The sequence below is a fragment of the Xiphophorus hellerii genome, chromosome 5 (genome assembly GCF_003331165.1).
Source record: "Xiphophorus hellerii strain 12219 chromosome 5, Xiphophorus_hellerii-4.1, whole genome shotgun sequence".
NCBI lineage: Eukaryota > Metazoa > Chordata > Actinopteri > Cyprinodontiformes > Poeciliidae > Xiphophorus > Xiphophorus hellerii.
The window spans coordinates 25,376,182-25,399,351 of NC_045676.1; the positions used below are offsets into that span (position 1 = coordinate 25,376,182).

Consider the following 23,170-nt stretch of genomic DNA (forward strand, 5'->3'; position numbering starts at 1 on the left):
CAAAATGTACCAAAACCATGTGGCGGTGTGGTGACAGTTTGAGACCTGGCTACAACCCTTCATCAACAAACAGTGACATTTTTTTTTACAACTCTGAAGTCGCTATGCCTTATGATCCAACTCACTAAATTCCAAGCCAAGCAATCAAAACCTTTATGAGTTCAATCAGATACAGAGGCTGTAAATGGCCAAAATGGGATCAAAATGTCAACTTCAATCCAACCCGGATGACTTCCGGTTTGTTCAAGAGTACAAGATAATTTTTGGTAGGTATTGGGAAGTTCTACAAGTGTACCAAAACCCATAACTGTATCGTAAAGTAAGCTAAATAAGGAGGATGTTGTAAAAGTTACTGGGGAGGAGCTGTTGAGCTATCTGCATTGCAAGTTTTGTGAAATCCTTAAAGATGCATTTCTCACACAACTGACGCACGTGCAAATACCTGAGTTTTCCGTCTGTGCCACAAAATAAAGTCAAAAGAAAATCAATACAGACACTAGGTAAAAGCGTTTTTATTGACGCTAAACGTTAAAGTACCAAAAGAGGGAACCACCGATAATAACCTAAAACTACTATTTTTTCTCAGATTACTTGTACTACTTTAATAGTTTTGCTTTAACTATTCAACTTTAATGTGTTTCAATGAACAAGCTTCCCATTAGTTCTTACATTATCAACATCTCCAGCATGACACGTTCCCAACTGTACAATTCATAATATGCCATAGCATGGTGTTATTGCACACAGTGCCGAATATGCTTTGATTGTGCATTTGCCCGTTGTGTTACATACCATAACACTTAATTTGCTGTATTCTTGTTTATAACCCTGTATATTTCCTTTGCTGTGTCTCATTTGCAGCTACAGGGATCCAGTTTCCTCATGGGGATGGTATGGTTCCATCTTCTACCAACATCATTTAAACAATTGAAAAATAATGCATCTACTGTGCCTTCTTAGAAGCAGGCGGTGGGAGGAGGTGTTGGTTTTAACAATTTACTGTAAAGAGGCAACCAGAGCAAAGCTCCCTCGACAGGCAGAACCCCATCTGCTGACGTTTATGTTCTGTCTACATGATTTTAGCGTTCACACTGGAAATACGCTTTTTTTTCCCCCCTTTCATCAGCAGTACAAGCATTTACATTGTCCCACCACTCTCTTGATGATTCCCATTTCTCTCTCTGTCTTTCCTGTTTGTGTGTTGGGGTATGTTTAGGCCAGGATGCGGTTCATGAATTATCTGCAATCAGCCAACACACCTGATGTCCACACAGTAATCAAATTCTGCAGTATGAATACCCCCGGCCTCATTTGCCAGGAAAGGAATTGGGGAAACCTTTTCTTGTCTCAAAGATCCTGGAATTTTTTTATTTTTCATATATTTCTATTCTTTACCTCCCAAGACAAAAACATATCAGCTCATCTACAGTCTCTGCACTCCAGCCCTACACCTTTTGGGCAATTCTGCACCCTGCCAAATTCGGTTTGGTATTCTCCCTCCAACTGCCCACCATCTCCAGTCAGCTCAGTTCAATCTTCCACAACAAAACCTTAATAAATCAGATTCTTCTGCATCCACAACAGTTTCCTGCATAGGTGTGAACGGGATTTAAAGTACTGAATCTTTTGTGTTAACCTGCCAGTCGTTTTGAATATGCAAGAATTTGTACAAAACCGCCTCAGTACAGATGTGAAAGTATGCCACAAAAAGTTAAAGGCCTCAGTAACGGACAGCGGCCACAACCAGAGAATTTGCCATTCTGCTATTTTTTAGCACTACCAAATAACTAGATGAGGTTTTAATTTCATTACATGCTATTCTTACATATAGCTTTCTTTAATTAAGGATTTAAAAAAATAAAAAAAATAAATAAAAAAAATCAAATAAATAATTCATGCGAAAGGATTTTGCATGAATTATAAGTAATTTCATGACTGAATAAAGCTACTTTCCATGTACCGTATTTTCCGCACAATAAGGCGCACCGCATTATGAGGCGCATAGAATAGACGCTACAGTAGAGGCTGGGGTTACGTTATGCATCCATTAGATGGAACTGCGCTAAAGGGAATGTCAACAAAATAGTCAAATAGGTCAGTCAAACTTTATTAATAGATTACAAACCAGCGTTCTGAAAACTCCGTTCATTCCCAAAATGAATAAACAGCTGTTTTATTATTTTCCCCGAGGTAAAGTAAGTGACGTGGTATTTTCGTGACACACTAATTGATTGCCCACACTAATTGTATGTTGTCAAGTTTTATGTTAAATTAACCTTTGATCCCTAGAGTCTCTTGGAACCAATAATATTGCCCCCAAATTAGGGGGCTCTAAGGATGACGGGATTAAAAAAAATTGCCTGACACTGCTATTACAATAGTGGATAAATCTATTTGAAGACTTTTTCACACATCTGTACACATCAATACATTTGGAGTGAGAGAGTGTATTTCTATTACCATTAAGACACACACTTTCTCAAAGGGTGGTGCCTTTTACAACTCTTTTAATCTTAAACTATGAGTACACCACTCCCGAGAGGATGTTATACCCTCCACATGAATTTTAATAGATATTACATGTTGATAAAGATGAAACTAACATTGTTGCGAAGAAAAGGATTCCTTAGGCATAAATACATTCTTCACTTCTCTCCTGCACCATAGCTTGGCCTTGTGTAACTTCCAAGTCGTGCAAGGCAAAGATTGCTGTTCTTGCCAAAGGGTGTCGAGTGGCTTTGAAAAGAGCACAGATGTATTTAACTGCCCCAGAAAGTAGCCACTCGGGTACTTCAACATGAGAGCAGAATCAAAGCAGCAGGTAAATGCTTTCAACAAGGGTCACCACAAAGAGGCTATTTGAGGGGGAGCAAAGGGTGGTTTCGCCATGTATAACCACACTGAAGAGGCTGGCACAGCGTGCCCAGGTATGTCCGTTCCCAGGCCTGCACTGCAATCATCACCCACATCAAAACTAGTCTCATTGTAGAGAGATGGTTGAGCAAGAGAGCCCGGCATACTTTCAGGTACTTTTGTGCCTTTAATGTATGCTCTTCTTGTTTTGTATTTTTTGTTGTTTCAAAAATATGCACTTATTTTAAACAAAGCAGGCCAACAGGTAGCTAATAAGCAAGTGGTTAAGTAAAAACACACTATACAAAATAAAAAAAGGATTTTATTAAGACTGATAAGTATGTCAGTTTGTATGTGCGACTCACTGACGTCAACCAGTCACTTTCAAGGAAGCAAGCAAAGGTAGAATTAAAAACTGAACGGTGTGGAAATGAACAAAATATTAGCAGCTTTGACTTTTGATCAATGTGACGTTTCAGTTTTTAGGATTGGAAGAACAAGTATTTAACTCAACCTGACACGGCAGTAGGTTCTTTAGGACATCTAATCAATGGCAAACCCAATTCATGCTATTTTTTATTTTATTATGAACAACTGCCTTCTTTTTATGGATCCTTGCTGACACCTGAAAGTAAGTCTTGACCTGCCTGTTACTGGGGCAGGGCCACTATGTCCCAGTGTCCCAGCTCTCTTAAGATTCCAGCACAATTTATTACATCCACTAGTGACTTCAGAGGTTTCCGTTGTTCTGCCAAAAAGTGACAATTTGCCGAATTAAAGTAGCAGGTGTATTATTTCTCTGAGCGCCGGAGCCAGCAGTCTCTCGCAGAGGCTGCCCGGTTTCTGGCAATCCACTTTGGCTCAACACCCATTCGCATTATTTGTTCTTTATGTGATAAAGAAGAAAGGAAAAGACTTCTTACATCATGTCCATTTATGCTTACACAACACTTTACCACTTTTGATGGTTCCGGACATTAGCCAAAGTGTAATTTGGAATAAAATACCAAAACAATAAAATGCAATACAATAAAATTGGTTGTAACAAAATTCCATGCGACAAGATCTTGTGAACTTCACAACATTTCTCAAATATAAATCTCTTGCAAAGTTGGTGTTTTTTTTCTACACTTGATCTGGTCAAACAAAAGGAGGAAGCAAGATGAGCTTGACAACCTGTTTCTATGTTTGAGACTCATATTGAAGTTAGAAAAAAGCTTTTGAGTTGCCCTGTTTTGTGGGGTAGTAATGACTACAAGAGCAGTGAAGAAGCCTCTACCACTTTTACGCCGTCTGTGTGACACCATGTTGATTTGGAAGCACCATGAGAAAACTTAAACTGGCTAACTTTCCGCTGCCAACAGCGTAGAAGTTAGTCATTTTCAGTTTTTAATGAATCTCAACTTCTGCAGTGTTAACGCACCACAAGCTGTATTGAAAAGTGACAGGATGTTCTGAATAGCCTGTGTTGTTTTATCTGACTTCCCATGGGAGAGTTGTAGAGACATGAATTAGATTTCTCTAAAATAACTCATTTGAGTTTACTGAAATAACATGAACATGTATTCAGTATTTATTACTTCTTATATGATTGTGGCAGGCAAGTAACTAGACAAAACCGCTGACTAGCTGGGTTTCCTTCACACCAAGGTGGGTTTTTATTAGATGCAACTATTTCATCCTTGGCCTTATGGAGTTGTATTCAGAACCCAGTGACATTGTTTGCATGTATTTTTGGTGCCTGTGCCTTATTTATTAGCATTTGATGCATTTACTGGGGAAAAACTAGAAGTGCTGACTTAACCAGATTTAGATGTCACATGTATACACTCAGACAGTACAATGTTGTCTTACTCATAAATACAGACTCCTGGGTTTATGCATTAAAAAAAAACTAAACATCAATATGATTTATTGCTGAGGAACTGGCTTCTCTTAAGAGCTGAAGCTAAAGAATATTGCTGGCTCTGTACAAAGACATTTTTGCTCTGTTGAATATAAAATTTAAAGTGGTAACGAAGCCAAGTTATATTGTTCAGTCTCAAGTTTTATTCCCTCTCTCTACTGCTTTGCTTTCATTGAAACACTGCCTTAGATTTCTTATAAGATACTTGGTCTACATTGTCAATACTGGTTTATAATGGCACTTTAACAATCTGAGCTAATGTTTATGTCGTATGGGAACAACAGGGAAGTTGAGGAATTGTTGGTCGTTTTGAGCTTCAGCATTCAGGACAGACATATCTGTTGGAAGTTACCTGTGTAATCAGTCAAGGGTTAATTCTGTCAAAGTCTAACACATCATACAAACCATCCAAAATACTTAAAATTGTTGAAAGGATGCAAAGGACGAATGCAAAACCACTCATCCTAATAGCAATATACAGATGAAATGAAATGTTCAGATTTAAACTAAGAACATACATGAGTTACGAATCCACTTGTGTGCAATCAAATGTCTCAATGTTTTCATTGTTTTTGTCCAGGGTTTCCAGCATGATGATACTCAGATGGTATGTTTATTTTTATTGGTTGATTTAGTTACCTCCGCAATGTACTAAAGTTGAAAATGTCTGGTTGTCTGCACCATGTCTAGGTGTGTGAATTCGAAACCGTCCAGATAGCAAACAGCCTTGAAACTTTTCCATCACTGTTTAAAAAAAAACAAAAAACAACAAAAAGGTCAATGATGGAAAGTATTCTGTTAATGTAACTCCTGGCAATAAAGCCCCATGGGACCAAACAATTTTATGTTATAGATTGCTTTTTCTATGTAAGCCTGCACACTTGAATATCTAGACATCAGAAGTGTAATGGATATATCGCATTAACCTCGATATGTGTGTTTTGGTGCATGCGTTTATCACCAGGAGACCCATTGGACTTTCCCCTTACTTGAGGTCAGCGCTCTCAGTGACAAAGTGAGAAAAACGTGAGCATACGCACTGGTGTGTGCGCGCGCGCGCGCGTGCGTGTGTGTGTGTGTGGGGGGGGGGGGGGGGGGGGGGGGAATAAGCAACAGAAAGCAGGTGTGAAGAGTCATAATGAAGGCTTGGTCTACACGTAGATCAGCTGAGTTCAGCAGGTTTGGGAGCTCGTAGCTGTGCATTTTAACCTCCAACACACCTGCAAGCTTACGAGCCATGAATACCAAGAGGTTGCTGTTGTGGAGACTCACTACACGAGAGGTAGGCATTTTTAACTGAATTTATAATGTTGAGATAACTTTTAATGTTGCCTGCTGCATATTCAGAAGTATATTTTTTATTCATCAAGCAAAGAGGGATGATGTAGAGGATTTTTTCTCATTAACCTCTTATTAGTCATTGACTGAAAATTAAATACACTACAGTTTAGAGCTGGGTTATATAATATATTGAATGGCACAATTGCTAACGAGGTTATTGCTATGTTAACAGAAGAATATTGGACAAAAAAAGATTAGATATTGCCAACAAATAGATTTGAAGGTTATAACTGTGTATGCTTTAGGAAATTATTCCATTTTTATTCTTTTAAATTTTGCTCTGCAATAACGCTTTTGAAGAGTCTTGAATATTTTGAGTTAAAGCGACACTGAAAGATCATTAAAGATCATTTTTGAAGTTGAATTGAAAACTAAATTCCACTACCTTGATACTAATACACGCAATATTAAAATCAGGAGCACATTTAAAAGCAGGTACCTCAGATGTGATCGCTTCGTTTCCTTACCTTTAAATCAGGGCAATGTGCCAACATACACGGAAGTAAGGAAAATGTGTACCAGTAACTTCAAAATCAAAAAACTGTAAATAACTTCTTTAAATATATTATCCAATAGCTAAAATGTTTAAGGAACGTTCAATGAAGCAAAAGAATATAGGTTCACAAACACCTCAGTGATGAGGCTCAAAACCTGACATCAGAATCCACACGGCACCTGTTTCCTGGCAGCCCATCATCCTCTCACTTCCACTTCATCAGGCAGTGAAACAGACACCTCTCCAATTCCCTAAGGATCCTATAGGCAGGGGACAGGGGGAGAAGCTGAGCGTGGATGATGGGATACTGTTTAAACCACACACAAACACTCACAGACTTGCTGCCATCTCTTCCCTCTCTGTTTTTTCCCCCCTATCTGTCTACTTCCATGCATCACTCGCCAGCCGCCGTGCTCGCCTCCCCGACTCCAATCTCTGTTTTTCCCCAATTTCTCCACTCCACCATTGTGAGCTGACAGATTCGTTTATTTGTACAGAGAGAGCCCAACCTGGAAAAATAAATGAATAAATGAAAAAGAAATGCGACTGTCACAGCAAAAACCCAAACATCCTCTAATTGAGATCATGTACCCATTGCGATGTTTATCTAAAGGAGAAAAAATAAACGGTATCGGGAAATGGGGCCTCATGGAAACACGTGCGACCTTCTTAGTGTCTAATACTTTTTTATTTATTTAGGCAAAAAAATAAAAATAAAATAATCAGCCCTATTTTCATCAAAACATTGGTATATTTTCCCAATTTAGAATTAAACCTCCTAAATTAATCCAGGATTAAGGTTTTTAAAAAGAAGCATCCTTTTTTTTTTTTTTTTTTTTTTTTTACAGTTTCAAGTGGATACCAATTTATGAAACTTATGTGTCAAAAGTTGGGCTTAAATAGGCCTTACAGCAATAAGGTCATAGGTTTGAATCCTGGACTCTGATTTATTTGCATGGAGTTTGCATGTTTCCCCCGGTTCTGCAGGTATAAATAAATATATGTGTGTGATGTCTGTATCTACTGGGTAACATAGATACTAAAATTTTATAGGTTTTTCTCTGCCATTTATTCACAAGCCTCTTTAAAAGCCGTGTGAATCAGGATGAGTTGCTCCTCGAAGTTGTATTGGGAAGCAGTTATGAAACAGAAGAAAAATGAAAGAATGCAGTTTTAGATAACAAAAAAAATTCAGGCAGGTGACATAACAGACTAAGCAGCAAATCAAGTGAACCAACAAGGTGCTGGGTCTTCATTTTACAAGGATGATGTGGAGAAACAAGAAAAGAAAATTGGAAATTTATCGAATGCTCAGGCAATCCAGGAGCGTTTTGAATTAATACAGAGAAGCAGGGGAGTGATACTGACATGGTGGGTCTGTCAAAAATATCTGAGGTTAATGAAAGCACTCGTCTTGGACTGATTTTTCTAACTCCTGGAGTGTGATTCATGCATAAACCCATACATATGTCCTCCCTTTTTGCTACAGCAAGCAAGTACATTTTACCCTCATATTTGCATCTTATTGCATCTATTTACATACATCTCTCTCTATTTTATCAAACAATATCTTCATGAAAGCAATGCATCTCTGTTGTCTCAGCCTTGCTCCATTGCTAGCTTTGTTTTTCCATTTTTTATCCCCCTGTTGTACTCTCTTGTCATAACCTTTTTATGTAGCTATAATTCCAGTGGTTATTACTAGCAGTTATTTTAAAAAATACATCTCAGTCAATGTTTTATCATTGTTTAAAGCTCCCCGGTAACCTTCATCTGAAAAGTACCACAGTAAAGGTTTATGGCATGTTCCCACTGATGGGCAACCAATCAGCAGTAAAAAAAAAAAAAAAAAAAAAAGTAAAAGCAAACTATATACATTATTGAAGAATTGTTATCATTCCCTGCCTGTAATAAATCTGCAGGAGGTACAAAAAATTAATAAAATAAAAGTTCCACTAGTGTGTTGCCCTTTATTCGTCTGTTTAGATTAAAACAAACAAACTAAAAATATGTTACCCAGCAGTTAGATAGATGTCATTGCAATACACACCTTGTAAAAGGAAGATGGACAAAAGTATGTAAGTCGCTCTTTGTACTGCCATAAAATAATAAACCAAAAATTACTGGCTAAAATGCTGGCAGGAGTGAAGTTCATGCTGTGGCTCCATAATTTTCAGCTTAAAATAGTTTGCGTTGGGTTTAGTCTGGTCTGAATTGGGGCTGTTTGAATGCCTCAGGTTTCGTACTTGAGCTTGTTTTTGTCTTTGTACCAGTTATATCTACATCTGTGTGACGCCGTTTTAAGTGACTAATTAAGCTCGCCATAGAGCTGGTTACATACCTTAATCACTGTTGAAAATGCTGAAATAAAGCTCTCATTTTCGTCCTCCGTTGTTAGTGTAATTGATTCAGAAAGCTTGCAGTGTGTTTCTGAACATCTCCTGTTACCCAAACAGGAAATGGGTAAATCTCCTGTTTATCTCCTGGTGGTCCACATCGTAAGCTGTGAGCCGTGCTGCTAAGCAGGTGTCACATTTCCTGCTTTTCTATAAGGAGTCAAACTTACCATAACGTTGTTGAAGAACGCTCTCAAGTGTTAATACAAAGCTGGTTATCGACTCTCTAAGTCGACCTGAGTATCGAGTCCGGATGTGTGTGCAGTCATGTAAAACCGGTGTGGTTGAGAATAGAGCAACAATCCCAATGAGGAGGCAAAAAAAAAATCTTAATGCAAACTGAAAATAGCACACTTTGGTGGTTTTCCTGAGAAGGCTGAAATTAAAACTGCTGTCAATCAAGAATCCTGTTTCTGCTACAAAAACGAAATGCATATCTGTAAAGATAAAGGGGTTATGAAGTTTGAAATGTGAATATATGTTGTTTATCTACATTTTAATGAGAAAATGGCATGTTGAAAAATTATTCATATCCTCAACAAACACTGGGCCTGTCTTTATTGGCATTATGGCAGAGAGTTGAGCACTAAAAAGCATTCAGCAAAAATTTGAAAAAACAAATTCACTGTCAAAAATTTGTTGAGATTTTTGATGTACATATTTAGAGTTTCAAATATTTCAATATTTTATGTTTCATTTTAATTTTAAAATGCTTATGTACCTTTATTAAAATTGTAATTGGGGACAATTGTAAATGTTCTCATTGTAAATGTTTTTATATTAGATGCTGCTGGTTGCAACTTGTCTTTCAATCAGAAAGTTGTGGGTTTAATTCCAGCTTCCTGCATTCAGGCACAAGGCATTTAACTTCAAAGCACACATTGATCTGTATACTGATACATAAATATGTGTGTATTTGTGGGTGCAATAGGGTGAATGTGACTCCAGCTCAAAGTGCTTTGAGTGGTCAGTGTGACTAGAAAAGGGCTTTATAAATTCAGTCCATTTGCCATTTATTTGTCTTTAAAAACATGGTAAAATGGTGTGAGGATGACATGGACACAATGTAAGCTTTTGAGAATGCGATTTGTTCTGCACTCCTACACTGTGATAAATGATGATATCTTTTCAGAGTGGGCTTTTTCATCCCAAAATACAATTAAAAGTTTCTATTCTTTTGGTTTTAGCAGAAGTAAACTTTGGATCAAGTCTACTTAGGCTGCTTTTGGTGTATTAGGATAAACTTGGCTGTGATAGACTGTGAAACCTATCACAGCAAAGTTCAACAACCAATCACTCTTTCTGATCTTTGTGATACTGAACATCCCCAACTCCACAGGTGTCACACTCGTGGGGGATGTGGGTGTTTTAACACACGTTTTGTGGTGAGATGGTTAACATCCTCAAACTCCATTTCTATGGCGATGTCTTAGTGTCATCAATTTAAATATGAAGTGAAATTGATGGTAAAGTGTATAACTTAGTAAACAATTTGTGTTGTTGAATGTTAATATCTCGCACTCAATTGCTCCTCTGATGTTCCTGCTCTTTGTGTATGGAACGCCAAGGCGGCCAAAAAGGTGTGAGATTTCACATCTTCCACATGAAAAGTTTATTATTAAGACACAAGCAACTGTGAAGTTTAGGTAAATGAACCACAGCACCAGCAAATGACAAGATTGTTCTCATCCAATCAGTGTATTCCTTGGATGGAAAATAACCAATCACCACCAACAAGTCAAAATACTCCAGGAAGTGAAAGAAGTTACGAAGCAAGAAGAATTTTAAGAAAAGCTCAAGATAAAATGCACTTGAATTTTGTAGCCTACTATGTAGTTAAGCAAATGAATATATGAATAACTCTTAATTTTTTGTACAAATAAAGTACCATTACACCTCTGGAATTCTGATGTTATATCTTAATTTATCTACAGTCAGTAATTAAAATGTGTTGGACTAATTGAGAAATGTAATCAAGAGCTATTATCTTTGAATAGTATGATAAAATTTTGTACGAAAAAAGAAAACAGATCAGTTACGTGATTTAAGTAAACTTAGATCCAATTCAATTGGGTCAAAAACTGAAAATGCAGAGATGACTAATTTTATGTAATTAATTTTTAAATATGTATAAATTAAATTCAAAATAAAAAAGTTAAGGCAAATTTTTGGTTTATAAAACGTTGTTTCCCTCAAGTGTTCTTTCAATATACTAATACATTAAGACGTGCCTTCATCATATCATGTAATGCATTGCACAAGTCACCCAGCACTGTTTACTATAAAGTTTTTGAGTAAAAAAAGAAATAAAATAGTGTACGCGTTACACACTCAAACACACGCCCAATCACAAACTGCAGGCATGTCCAGACCAGGAATTAGGCTGGCTGATTGGTGAGTGACACCTGGAATTGAATTTCCCTGCCGTGAGGACCCAAAGGATTCGAATGAAAACACACACACAAATCCCTACTGTAAGTTTTGACACACACAAATAAGAAAAAGCTTCCACAAAGTCTAACATGGACACTGATCAGCATAAACAATTGCTGGCACACAGTCATACACATATAAGATTCTTCCAGCTTTTCTTCTCTCCTTTTTCCCCCCTCTCTCTCTCTTCCTTTCTCTCAGATGCACACTCACACTTCTATCCCTCTACTCCCACAAGTCCCTGTTTTCCAATTTACTGCCAAAGCTTTCTCTTCAGAAACAGCAACAATAAGAATCTCATCTGGAAACTCCAAACCAAAACAAAAACTTAAACAAAGGCCTTCATTATACCGCAGCCCCTTGGATGTGATTTGAATGCTGACGATGATTATGACAGCCATGAAGCAAGGCAACAAGCAAGTCCCAGAACTGGGATTGGAGATAATTAGGGAGGGGAGTTCTGCATCGGTATCCATGCATGTTAGACTTATTTATGTTTTCTCAGGTAATCATGACAGCTAAATGTTTTAAACTCCTCATATAACTAACTGCAAGGAATTAGGAAAGCTGTAAAGAGCTGAGGGTGTTTTTTTGTTTTATTTTATTAATCAGACTGCTGTAATGCCAAAAAAGATATTTCCAGCATTTATTCAAAATGTGTAAACAAACAGACCTATCTGTTCACGCCCCCTAATCTGTTTAAAGGAAACTTAATATTTCACCTTTACGTTGTTCTGATGCATTTATGATCTTTATGGACTAAATGAAAAAAATACTATATCAAAATGAATAATTTTGGATTCATCTTCACGGTTTACCACAATTATTTCAAGAAAGGTATTTGTACAAATCTGAAAATCAAGGCTTTTGTTTCTCCCTGCATTTTGTATTTATTTCACCTGTATGGTTTGAGGAGAGACCAGAGCCGTCTCCCAGCAGAGACTTACAAAAACCCATTTGGCACATTCAACATTCGTGTTTCACTTCTTCTTTTGATGGTTATGCAACACTATTTAGCAAAAATTCTAGCATAGATCATATGGGTCTCATTTTCAATTTTTTTAATTAAAAAAAGGATGTGCTAAACCTTCCAGTACTGCTTAACTTTGGCAAACGTACACAGCCACTGCTGATAACTGCAGCTTTTCTCTCATCTCGTCAATAGATATTCTCGCCTCCTGATGCTGTAACAATGTCACTTTTGAGGTCTATCGCAAACCCAGCAGCCTTCAGCTAATGTGATGTAACAGTGGGTTCACGAATGAAGTAGAGCATCCTTTCTGGGACTTTAAAATGTTAATTCCAGGGATTTCCCATGTGGTTCCATCACAGAAACAGTTCCCTCTCTAAACTGTAATTTTGGTAAAATGAGTAGGATATAAGCTAATGGAAATGTCTGAGCCACCCATAGCTTCCTAAAAGTTCTGCTCAAAGAGCCAAACTTCTTTATAGCATTCAGTCCTGCTACGAACATCTTGGTCAACAAAAAGTAACCAGCAACAACCTGGAATGATACCTAAAGGGTCGAGCAGTGTCTGAAACTCGTCTTTTAGATGGACAAATTTGTCAGGTCCCTAGGAATCCCTTAAAGGGGATCCATTATGTTTCTTTCAACATGTTAGGATAGGCCTATGATATACAACACAAGTTCATTACATATTTTGTACAAAATCATTCTTATATAATCAGATTGAAGTATGATCAGTCCTTTCAGAATGAGCCGTTTTAGGGTCTCTTTTCACTTTACATTGCTTACACTCACACTTTGTACATGTGGAAATAGCTGAAAAAAAATGTGCAACTGTACAACCGTACATCTTTGACCCTGAGACAGACCCAGACGGAGAAGAGCCTTCTGCGCTACCACCAATGACAAGTGCTAACAAGTGCTCTCTGGATGGTAAGTCAACAACATAACTTTTGTTTTTTCTAGCAGCTATTGTACAATGCTAACTGTGGTAAAACCAGCCGAATGTGACTTAATAAATGGGAGGATTCTAAAATTGCTCATTTTCCAAACACCAAAAAGAGTAAGTTATTGTCAGAAGATGACTGTGCGTTTTTTTAAGCATTTTGACTGAAAGCTGGGGGAAATCTATTGTCATGGTTGCTTTTTGCATGTTTATTTCTCAACTGCTTCTACAGTGAATTTAAGCATCTTTCATACCTCAGTCAAGAGGACTATATGCAAAAAGTAGTTTTGAATGAGGAAAACAGCGACTAAGGGCAAGAAATGCCAAAGTTACTTAAAACTTTCACTGACAATTTTTGGTAAAATATTTTGAAAAGTGTCAAATGAAACGTTGTCTCCAATGGAGAAAAATATCTTGAACATTCAATAGGAAAAGCAAATTATATTTTTTCTTCATGTTATCTATAGTAACAATATTGTCAAAAATGCATAGTGTAAACAGCTTCAATGCCTTTTAATCATGTTTATATTCTATATCCTTTTTTTCATTTAATTAAAATGGTAAAAGTCCAATGTGTATTAAAACATTAGCGTGCATTTATATGCTCTATTGTCAATATTCTTCCACCTGAATGATTGATCTCCTTCTGCATCCCAAAAGTTACAACGTGGCTCTTGGGTGTTTCTGTGATTAATGCTCTCCTTGTCTGGCCTCAGTTTAAGTGGACGGCTATATCTCGTTAGGTTTGCATTTGCATCAAACTCTCTCTTTTCAGACAGATTACACAGTGCTCTGTGAGATGTTCAAAGCTTCACATTTTTGCTTTTTAACCTAGCTCTACTTTAAAACTCCCACACCCCGCCTTATCCCCGACATATCTCATGTGCTCCTTCATCTTTACAATGCTGTTAGTTCACTAATTATCTCTCTGAGGTCTTCACAGAACAGTTTGGTTTACCAATTAGGTGATTTACCTGTAGGGATCTTGAGAATTAAAAAAATTATCACATTACAAATAATTAAAAACATCAGATTTTGAAACGGTTTGATGAAAAAAAAAAATATCAAACTACAGAAAACAAAAATTAAAAACTCCAAAAAAAAAAAAAAAGACCACACTATATTTAGTTACACGTTTAGGAGTCAAGCAGCATTGAGTATAGACTCTCTGTGTCAACTCAGCATCCACCGACTTTGCCTCCAACTCTGAAACAGATATCTAGCTGACTCTCTGGGGACCCAAGAGGCAGAGAGGGCAGGAAAGAGAAGAGAGAAGAGTGTGAATGTTCAAACAATAGAGCTACACAATACGTAGATGGACAACCACTCAGCCATATAAAAATATCCTCTCATTTTCATTAATCTTTCCCTTGCTCCATCTTCAAGTAGTTTTTTTCCCCCTCAAGCCCTTTGCAAAATCTTCTCCCTTTTTTTCTAATTCTATGTGCACAATGGCGCTTTCTCTTTTTTTCCCATGCCAAGAGCTCTGGTAGAGACAAAGTAGATGTATGAGACTCTATGTGATCATTTACAAATTGCCCATTTGTTGCAAATAAAAAGCTAAAATTTCTTGGTAAGCAACATGTTATCAACATGCTGAAATACACAACTAGAATCAGTGAAGAATTCACTCTTGGTTCACACTTACATCAGATTTATTTTTTTTCAGAATGGCATTTCCGTGTTGTTAAAGGGTGGGTTTTCTTTTTAGGTGAGGAAAAGAGAAGAGAGAGAAGCAGGGAAGACATGCAGCAAAGGTCCAGAGGCCGAGAGGAAACCCGGTTGGCTGCTTCAAATAATATCCTCCATGTACGGTTTCAGCCACAGCATATCAAATACATCCTAAGTGTTTCAATATAGTCTAAGTCTTGTAAGTTATCCTTTTTATGCCAAAAACTTAATAGGGTTAAGTCTTACTCTGTTGGGATTTGTCAAGCTTCTTCGTATTTCACAAGCTATACAACCCCTGAAATGTTGCCATGTCTTTCACGCTTTCTTTGGCTGACATGTTCATGGCCACATACACACACAGGTTTGGATTTCTACCCAATTTGGGCCTTTGCATTCATTTCCATTCATTTTAGCAACAGTATTTATTCCTTATGTGGACGTGTTTCCTAGCCAAAATTTAATTCACACCACACGTCTAAACCTAACCTCTTGTCCTAAACAAGAGGGTTTACTGTATTAGCACCAGGCTTTGGTTCCCATGTTCCCGCTGGCCATCAAAAGGTTAGGAAATGTGCCAGAAATGGTTCAGAATAGAATAGCTAGACAAGTAAGCACACAAAATGTCATTTTCTGTTCAATTATGTTCTGATGTTTGCATAATAAAACATGGGATATAAAGTTAGGATGCTTAAGCAGAGGTTTACACAATTTCAAACGTACCTCATTTGAATATATATATACTGCTACAATATAATCTTGTGAGTCCCAGTGCACTAGGCAAAACGGGTGTATGGATAGTTTATTGTTATAGGGAGCAAAAATAAAAACTTGTTTATAAAGCATCCATTAAGCAAGCAATCCCCGATCGTAATGGAATAACTACATCAACCCTTGTTAATTCCATTGAGTAGTAAGAAAAAAACAGTTTTTACACGTTTTACCAACTTTATGGACATAATCCTCACTTATAGGGGAGCTACTGCCATTTAATTATCAGTTATTATAATTGTAGAGTCATTTCTAAAGTAATTCTCCCCAGCATCTCCATAAAATGGCTGGTGGTAGGGTTTCTCCTTTCACGTTTCCTCTCTCTAGCTGCATTCTAGTGTTTTTATGACATATGATCCAGTTTGGAGCATTTTTCGCTTCCAACCTTTGAGCAGAGATTGTGGTACCAACAGCCAATAACAATGAAATGTGCACAAAGTGTGGAATAATTGATAATGGCAGCTTTATGTAAAAAAAAAAAGCAGAATCCAATACAGAATTACATAACACTGCAGCTCCATGAGAGGGCAGCTGAGGCCGAATCCAAAATTAGATCGATCTGCGCTTATAGATCTCTGCTGATGTGCTCAACTTAAGCATATCGGATTACATTTCACTAAGGACCTCTCCTGGCCAAAACCCTGACCAGAGAATGCACTGTGAAGAACCTCTTTTAGAGGACTGCTGCTGAAGCATCTTGACAAGCCTTCATCACATTTTTGCTATGAAAACCGACAGTAACACTTTGGGATGCTAGTTTCTACCTTAAAAGGCCTCTATTCTCTTTTTATTTATTATTATTTTCAGCCTTTTCAGGAGATTATATCACTTAAAAACAACCCAAAAGTACAAAAGTGTATATCCTCGGTCAAGGCTACTAGATACTCGGCATCATGCCATTCATTTTTACTTTTCACTTCTTGCTCCAGTCTGAACGAGAAACTTTTTGGAGGCGAGCAAAACCAGGGAAAAATACAGGTCGGGTAACCATCTAGATAAAGAGCTAACCATCCTTTTGCTCATGGATTTTTATCTGCAAAAAAAAGCCCAGGCTTCAGAACAGCAGTCAGCATTAAAAAAGTGTGACACTCCACTGATACTGTCAGTCTTGCAGGTTATTATCAAAACTGTGAAGTGAGATTTCCACCTTCCATGGGATAAGGTACATGTGAATAAAGGGAGAAGAGCAGACAATAACTTAGAGAAAATCCTGCACCAAGCTTTGCCTTTATTTATTTTTTTATTTTTTGGCCACATTATCTCTAGCACAAGGTGCCCTATGCAACAATAAATCCTCTTCAGCAATACTGAACGATTACCTTTGTGCCAAACACACGAAAAGAGAAATAATATTTATTATTTCATATATGTAATGGACAGTTATCAGGGTGAAACACAATGGGATACTAAGATTTACTTGGGTATCCTCAGTTACCTGCTCTTAATTTTAATATCAATCAGGTATTGGCATTAGTACCTTAAGCGAACCCTTTCAGGTCATTTAAAGCATCTTCTACGCCAATCCCATAAAACAACTTGGCACTTTAATGACGTATGCATGCAGAAGCCTCTTACCGGAGTGAAGTTCATGACTTTGAGAATCCAGATGGTGAGTGCCAGGTTGACAATCATGGTGACAAGTAGGAGGAGGATGAAGAAGTACAAGCATCTCTTCCTCCAGCCGTAGATGCCGACTGCTGGGTAGACCTGGCCACTGCACTCTGACGCGCCTCGCTGGTGGAGGGGGTTCGGCTGGGCCGCGAGGATGTACTGCTCCTGGGTCATCTGAAACGATTCAATTACAACAACGTGTTTAGTTAAGTGAAGATGAAATCGAGTGACCAGACGTTAAATCCATTCAATGGATCTTCCAAAAAAAAAAAGCTGAAGGCAGACCAACGCAGGGGAACCAAAATGTCTAAAAATAGATCTTCACCCAGGTCAGTGAACAGATAAGGACACCAGAGGTGTGGGTGAACTGCTGACGGAGAGATGGATGAAAAATGATGAGGAGGAGAAGGAAGAAGAAGACCGGAAGCATTTAAGAGTGAGATAGTGGTGAGGAGAAAGAAAGACGAAAGCGATAAAAATGAGATTGAGGTGGAGCCGTTAGGTGGAAAGATAGCGCACCTTTGAGTACGTTTGAGATAGGAAGGAAGGATGGAAAAAGGGACACAGGGCTGATAAGAAAGCAGAGGAAGACAGAGTCCATTAGTTGAAGTGCAGCATGTGGAGTCATTGGTGGCAAGAGATACGGACTCTCGCTGCAAGGCTGTACTATCTTCGCCTATCTGGCTCTCCAACTCTTTCGCTCTCCTTACCTTGCTCTCTATACCTTAAAGTCTCTATTGCTCCCTTCCTTGTACTCCTTAATTCACTTCCTATCTCACTTTAGCACTTCTCTCGATCTCCATCAGTCTCTGTCTCATGCACACATTCACTCTCACGCACAAGCATGCATTTGGTCTTTATTTGTGGAAACTGCATGATCTTAACGCCTCAGTGGCTTTGGATTTTTTTTCTCTCTCTTTCCCAAAGAAAAGCTTTCTCTCAGTGAATATACCAAAACGCCATGACTAGGAAAACTGCTGACTCTAAACTTGCTGAAGAGAGAAAAAAAAAGAATGCAAACAAGAAATGAAGTGTAAAGGAGTTTTAAAGACAATTCAAGAAGGTCAGTCCCAATGTGAAATGTAAAATAACTTTTTGACAATGAGAATTTGCAGTTCACTGCTGTGCTTTTTTTCTGTGTTAAGAAACTTCCATTTCATCAATGTAAAGTCTACAATATGAAATTGTTTCACACTTCTGTGACTAGTGCAGTTACATAACAGCACACAAGTCTTTCCTCAGGTTATTCAGTACTACTCCTGCATGCAAGGGGACACTGAAGCTGATATTGTAATCCAAATGCATACAAGCAATGAGAAATATATCCAAATGGAGCAAGTTTAGTATGTAACTTTCCTAAATGTTTTTGTTTTATATTTGTAAAAACTGTCACCATATGACATGAGACAGTCTGTGATGAAAAATATACCTTCTCTTTCGCATCCCGGTGCAGCTATGTATTCCTCCAGTCAGTACTAAACAAGCAATCAAAGCCAAGAGGATTGAGTTAAAGCCGTCAATGATGCTCATGTAAGAGCTGCTCATTGTGTCAATGGCGGGGAAAACTTAGTGTTCCAGGAAAACTGTTTATCCGCCGTCACCTGTGGCTAAGCTAGCTGGCCTAAGCATTCATGGCAGGATCCGATGTGGGAAGCTAGCTGTAGCCTAGCAAGGGGGGAAGTTACGAGCAACACGTACAGCGCTAAGGCCCTCCTCCTGGCTCTGATTGCCTGTTTCGGAGTTCCATTTTTTCACAGATTTTCTGTTTCACACTATACTGCTACAACAGTGACCCCTGTAGTATACAAGAAAAAAAAAGAGAAAAAAAGGATCTTTAAGAAATTTACATGCTGCAGCTTTCAAGTAGCTGTAGAGAGTTGGACAGTTTCATAAAGTCCAACACAGCAGTGTGGTTTCCTCTGTACATCAGGAGATATTTTCCACAAAACAACCAAATACCTGCTGACTGAACCATGAGGAAAGACACAGGTGAAATGCAACCAAGATTCATCGGAAACCTAATCAACCAAAACATATGCAGCGGTGCACAGGAATGCGTCTGAAAGCATTAACAACGAAGCATGAATTCAATCAGAATATTGCATGTGTAGCAATTATTAATACCTAAAAAGGCTTGCGTCGCTCTTGTAATGGAGGGGAAAGAATTTAATTTCATACAAGATTAAAAGGAACCAATGTGGGGAATGTGGTACATATTCCAATTTGTTCCTTAGCAAAGGAAGATAAATCTACTTTAAAATTTGCATGTTGAACAAGCATTCAATATTTTTGATTCAAATGTAATCCAACCAATTTATATATAAGCACAATCTCGATTGGGAACATGCAGCAAAGTCGAGCAGAAAGAGGGCGTAATGTTTGTCAAGTAGGATAACGGACTAATGATGTTTTTCCTTTTCATAGTCAAGAATCACAGTAGCGGTCTAAACCGTTTTATATGTTACCGATCACTTTATGCAGACAAAACCTATGGATCAACATAAAAGCGTTTGATTATACAGAGTTGGGATAGGGTACTGGGCATATTATCTCCCTTTTCAGTATCCCAGCTGAATCAATAGCGGTGTTTGTTCCTGTGCTGATATGTTGTCGTGTGTAGAAGAGTTTTTTGTGGTGACCCTAGAATGCTAATAATTTTCCTTCAAGCATAAACAGCAAGAATCAATAGGTGTCCAGAAGGATCTTGGTGTGCGTTAGCGTGCACTGTGTGCGTTCGTTGCATGGTAGTTTCTGCAGTGCGACCGAGTCGAGCAATGAGAATCACTGATACAGATGACAACAAAATAAATGGAATGACATCACCCCCCTATTTCTGGAGAGTGTGTGCGGCTACTTTTTGTCAATTTCCAGTCCCCAAGTCCCTCCATGATTTACTGTAACTGGCTGTGCCAATGAGTCATTCGCTGCGATACATCTGAATTTCTGTATCATTTCACTCAAAGCTCAGCATTGTTTTCATGCCTGTCGCTTTAACTCAGTAGTTTGACAATGTATGCTTTCCGCAAAATGTCGAGGAAAAAAAAAACAAAACAAATGACACACACACGCTGTCAAACAACAAATAAACGCACCAAAGGAAATATCATCGAGCATATTTTCTTATTCAAGCCCTCTGGCTCCTTTTTCAACAATGCTTAAGACATTTCTTTCTTCAAATGCTTCAAAATAAATTGAATTAACGTTTGTGTTTAAGCTTGAAGATGCTTCAAAGCCTGAAGATTGGATTACTGAAATTGCATTCAGTTAGTTACCCGTTTGCATCGTTACTTCAGTCAACGTTGATGGCAGTTGCTGAGATTATGATTTAAGGTTTAAAAGGTTTCAAACTTCAATAAAATGTGACATGCATGACAAAACATTGTAATACAAAGTACTGTGCAACACCTTAAAGCTGTCGATAGCTTCGTCATGTGTAGTACAGGGAAGTTACAAGTGGAGGACTAACCAGAAAGCCTGATAAAATACCCAAGTCAAATCAATGTAATCTGAAAGTCTTAAAAGGGAAGCATTGTGCCAAATAGACATTTTTTAGCCTTGCACCATGTTATGTGCTGATTCCCTCATCAAAAACATACTCTGACTGTTGGTTTAACTCATTCATACATGTTTGAATTATTCTTGAATCTCCATTGGCAACCATTTGGTGGGGCCTTAAAGTCTGCTCCTACAATTCCCCATCTATTTTCCTAAAGCACAACCTTCGTGCATCAGCCCTCAGCTCAAGTTCCCCCCCACACAGCACCACTTACCTGTACCTTCCCTTTTCAGCCCCTCCAGACTAGCAGCAGCAGCAATCGGCAAACACCTGGTGGATCTATGGGTCTACTGAGCTACAACCTTCTGAAAAACGGTTGCAGACGGCATCAATGAACAGCATAGAGAAGTGTTGTTTTGACGGCATGCTGAAGTGGTTGTGTCGGAAAGGTAAAAGGTTCTTAAAGAGACGGAGGCCAGTTTTAAAGTGTCAGATATGGCTGTAATGCCAAATTTTAAGTTGTTTTTGATATAAATTTTCATAACAACTGAAGTTAACAGTTACTGGATTATGCAATTAAATGGCATTATGTGCCCAAAAAATATATAAAGAGTTTAGATCACATGGAAGTTTTTAATTAAACTCTACTACAATTATTTTGATTTTATTTCAATATTGCAATTCACATCTTCCATTACTGCTTTTCAGACCAACTCCGTTTACGTCTTCCCTTCCTCCCTTTGTTTTCAGCCGATCCATTTTGCTCCCTCCCATTTTTTTTGTCGTACACCAATCCCTCTTTCTCCGTCTCTCTCAATGCATTTCTTAGATTGAACTGACAGCGTGGTCATCAATCAATGCTATGGGGCACCACAGTCTGTGCCCAGCATGACTTAACTGTATTACCATCACAATCTCTTTACAGCCATGAGTACAATGTCAGCAAGAGCCACATTTCCATGGATACCAAACACAGCACATCTAATGGAGGCATAAGTCAATTCAGGCACTTTACTTAAGACCGACTCATAAAATATATAAATACAGTTAGCTTTTTGTGGGAATGTTTTGTGGTTGGTACCATGTGACTTACAAATCAGGATTATACAAATACAGCAATAAATTAAATGAATGATAGAACATAATTGAATAGCTGTGGCTGGTTGATTGGTTTGCTTTTCTTTTAAACTAGTGGCAATTTAAAGGGCTTACTGATCAGTAGTTAACTAATATGTACTGTCTATCAAAGCTCCAGCTTTATCAATTGAGGAGCTACAACCAATGGGCAAAGACATCTCAGACTAATGAAAACTTATTTAAATGTGTCAAATATTGGCATGTATAAAAATTCAAACCAATTCAGATATTTATTTTTTTTGCCCATGGAAACGTGGCGTTTTATGAGTTACTGAGATTTTTACTTGAACTTTGTCCTTTTGGCCAAATGACAAATTTTAACCTTCAAACACTTCCTATTGATCTAGTATATAATATGCCTACTTGAAAGCATACCCAAACATCCGTGATGCTCTGGGTCTGTTAATTTTATAGAAACTTTGGAAACCTTGCTACAATAAATAGTATGAGGAAGTTTTGAATATTTATTCAAAAAATAACAAAAACATTTCCTAAAAATTAGCTTCCTTCCATTGCAATCTCAGCCCATTGACCAAAATCCTTGTGGAAAAAAAAAAAAAGCTTAAACTGTCAACCTTGTGAATAGGAGAAGAGTAAGCGCTGTCCTATTTGCCAATTCCCTTTGACAAATAGTACTCAGTTACGATAATTATTGAACACATATGATGTAAAAACTTGAACGTTTACTTGATGAATTATGTTCCCAAACAGAGTCCATGATGTGGTGAGGTACTTGGATGTCATTCTTAAAGTAAACAAATGAAACTTTTATTCATTTCAGTCAAAAATGTGTTAGAAAATATGTAGTAGAATAATATGAATAAGCACAAGCCACAGAATACTTAAACCGAAACAAAAGTGGTTACCCTGGGAAACTAAGACATTTATGTTTCAAGTCGTCTTTGCTACACAACAAGCGTTTAAAAACCCACCAAGGAGATTTGAAGAGATGCACTGTAAACAGCTAATCTTGTGCTCTCATTTTTTATGAGACGAGAAATTGGTTTAGTTCAAGCTGGCACTGTTTATTATTAGAATTTACTGTATTGAAAAAGTATGATTTTTTTCCCAAGCAGTCAAAGTAAAATGATTTCCAATTTTGCTTTACTGCCTTGCTGTGCTGTTATGTGCATTTCTTCCCCTCCTTCT

At 37.8% G+C, this 23,170-nt stretch overlaps 1 protein-coding gene across 1 annotated transcript in view; it reads right to left on the bottom strand.

The window, feature by feature from the left end:
* The window catches only part of LOC116719629 (zeta-sarcoglycan), a 350,021-nt gene that overhangs the window by 141,601 nt on the left and 185,250 nt on the right, over nt 1–23,170 (bottom strand). Inside the window, exon 2 of the mRNA XM_032562196.1 lies at nt 17,353–17,562. Coding sequence (XP_032418087.1) covers nt 17,353–17,562 — 210 coding nt within the window. The remainder of the gene's footprint in view (nt 1–17,352; nt 17,563–23,170) is intronic.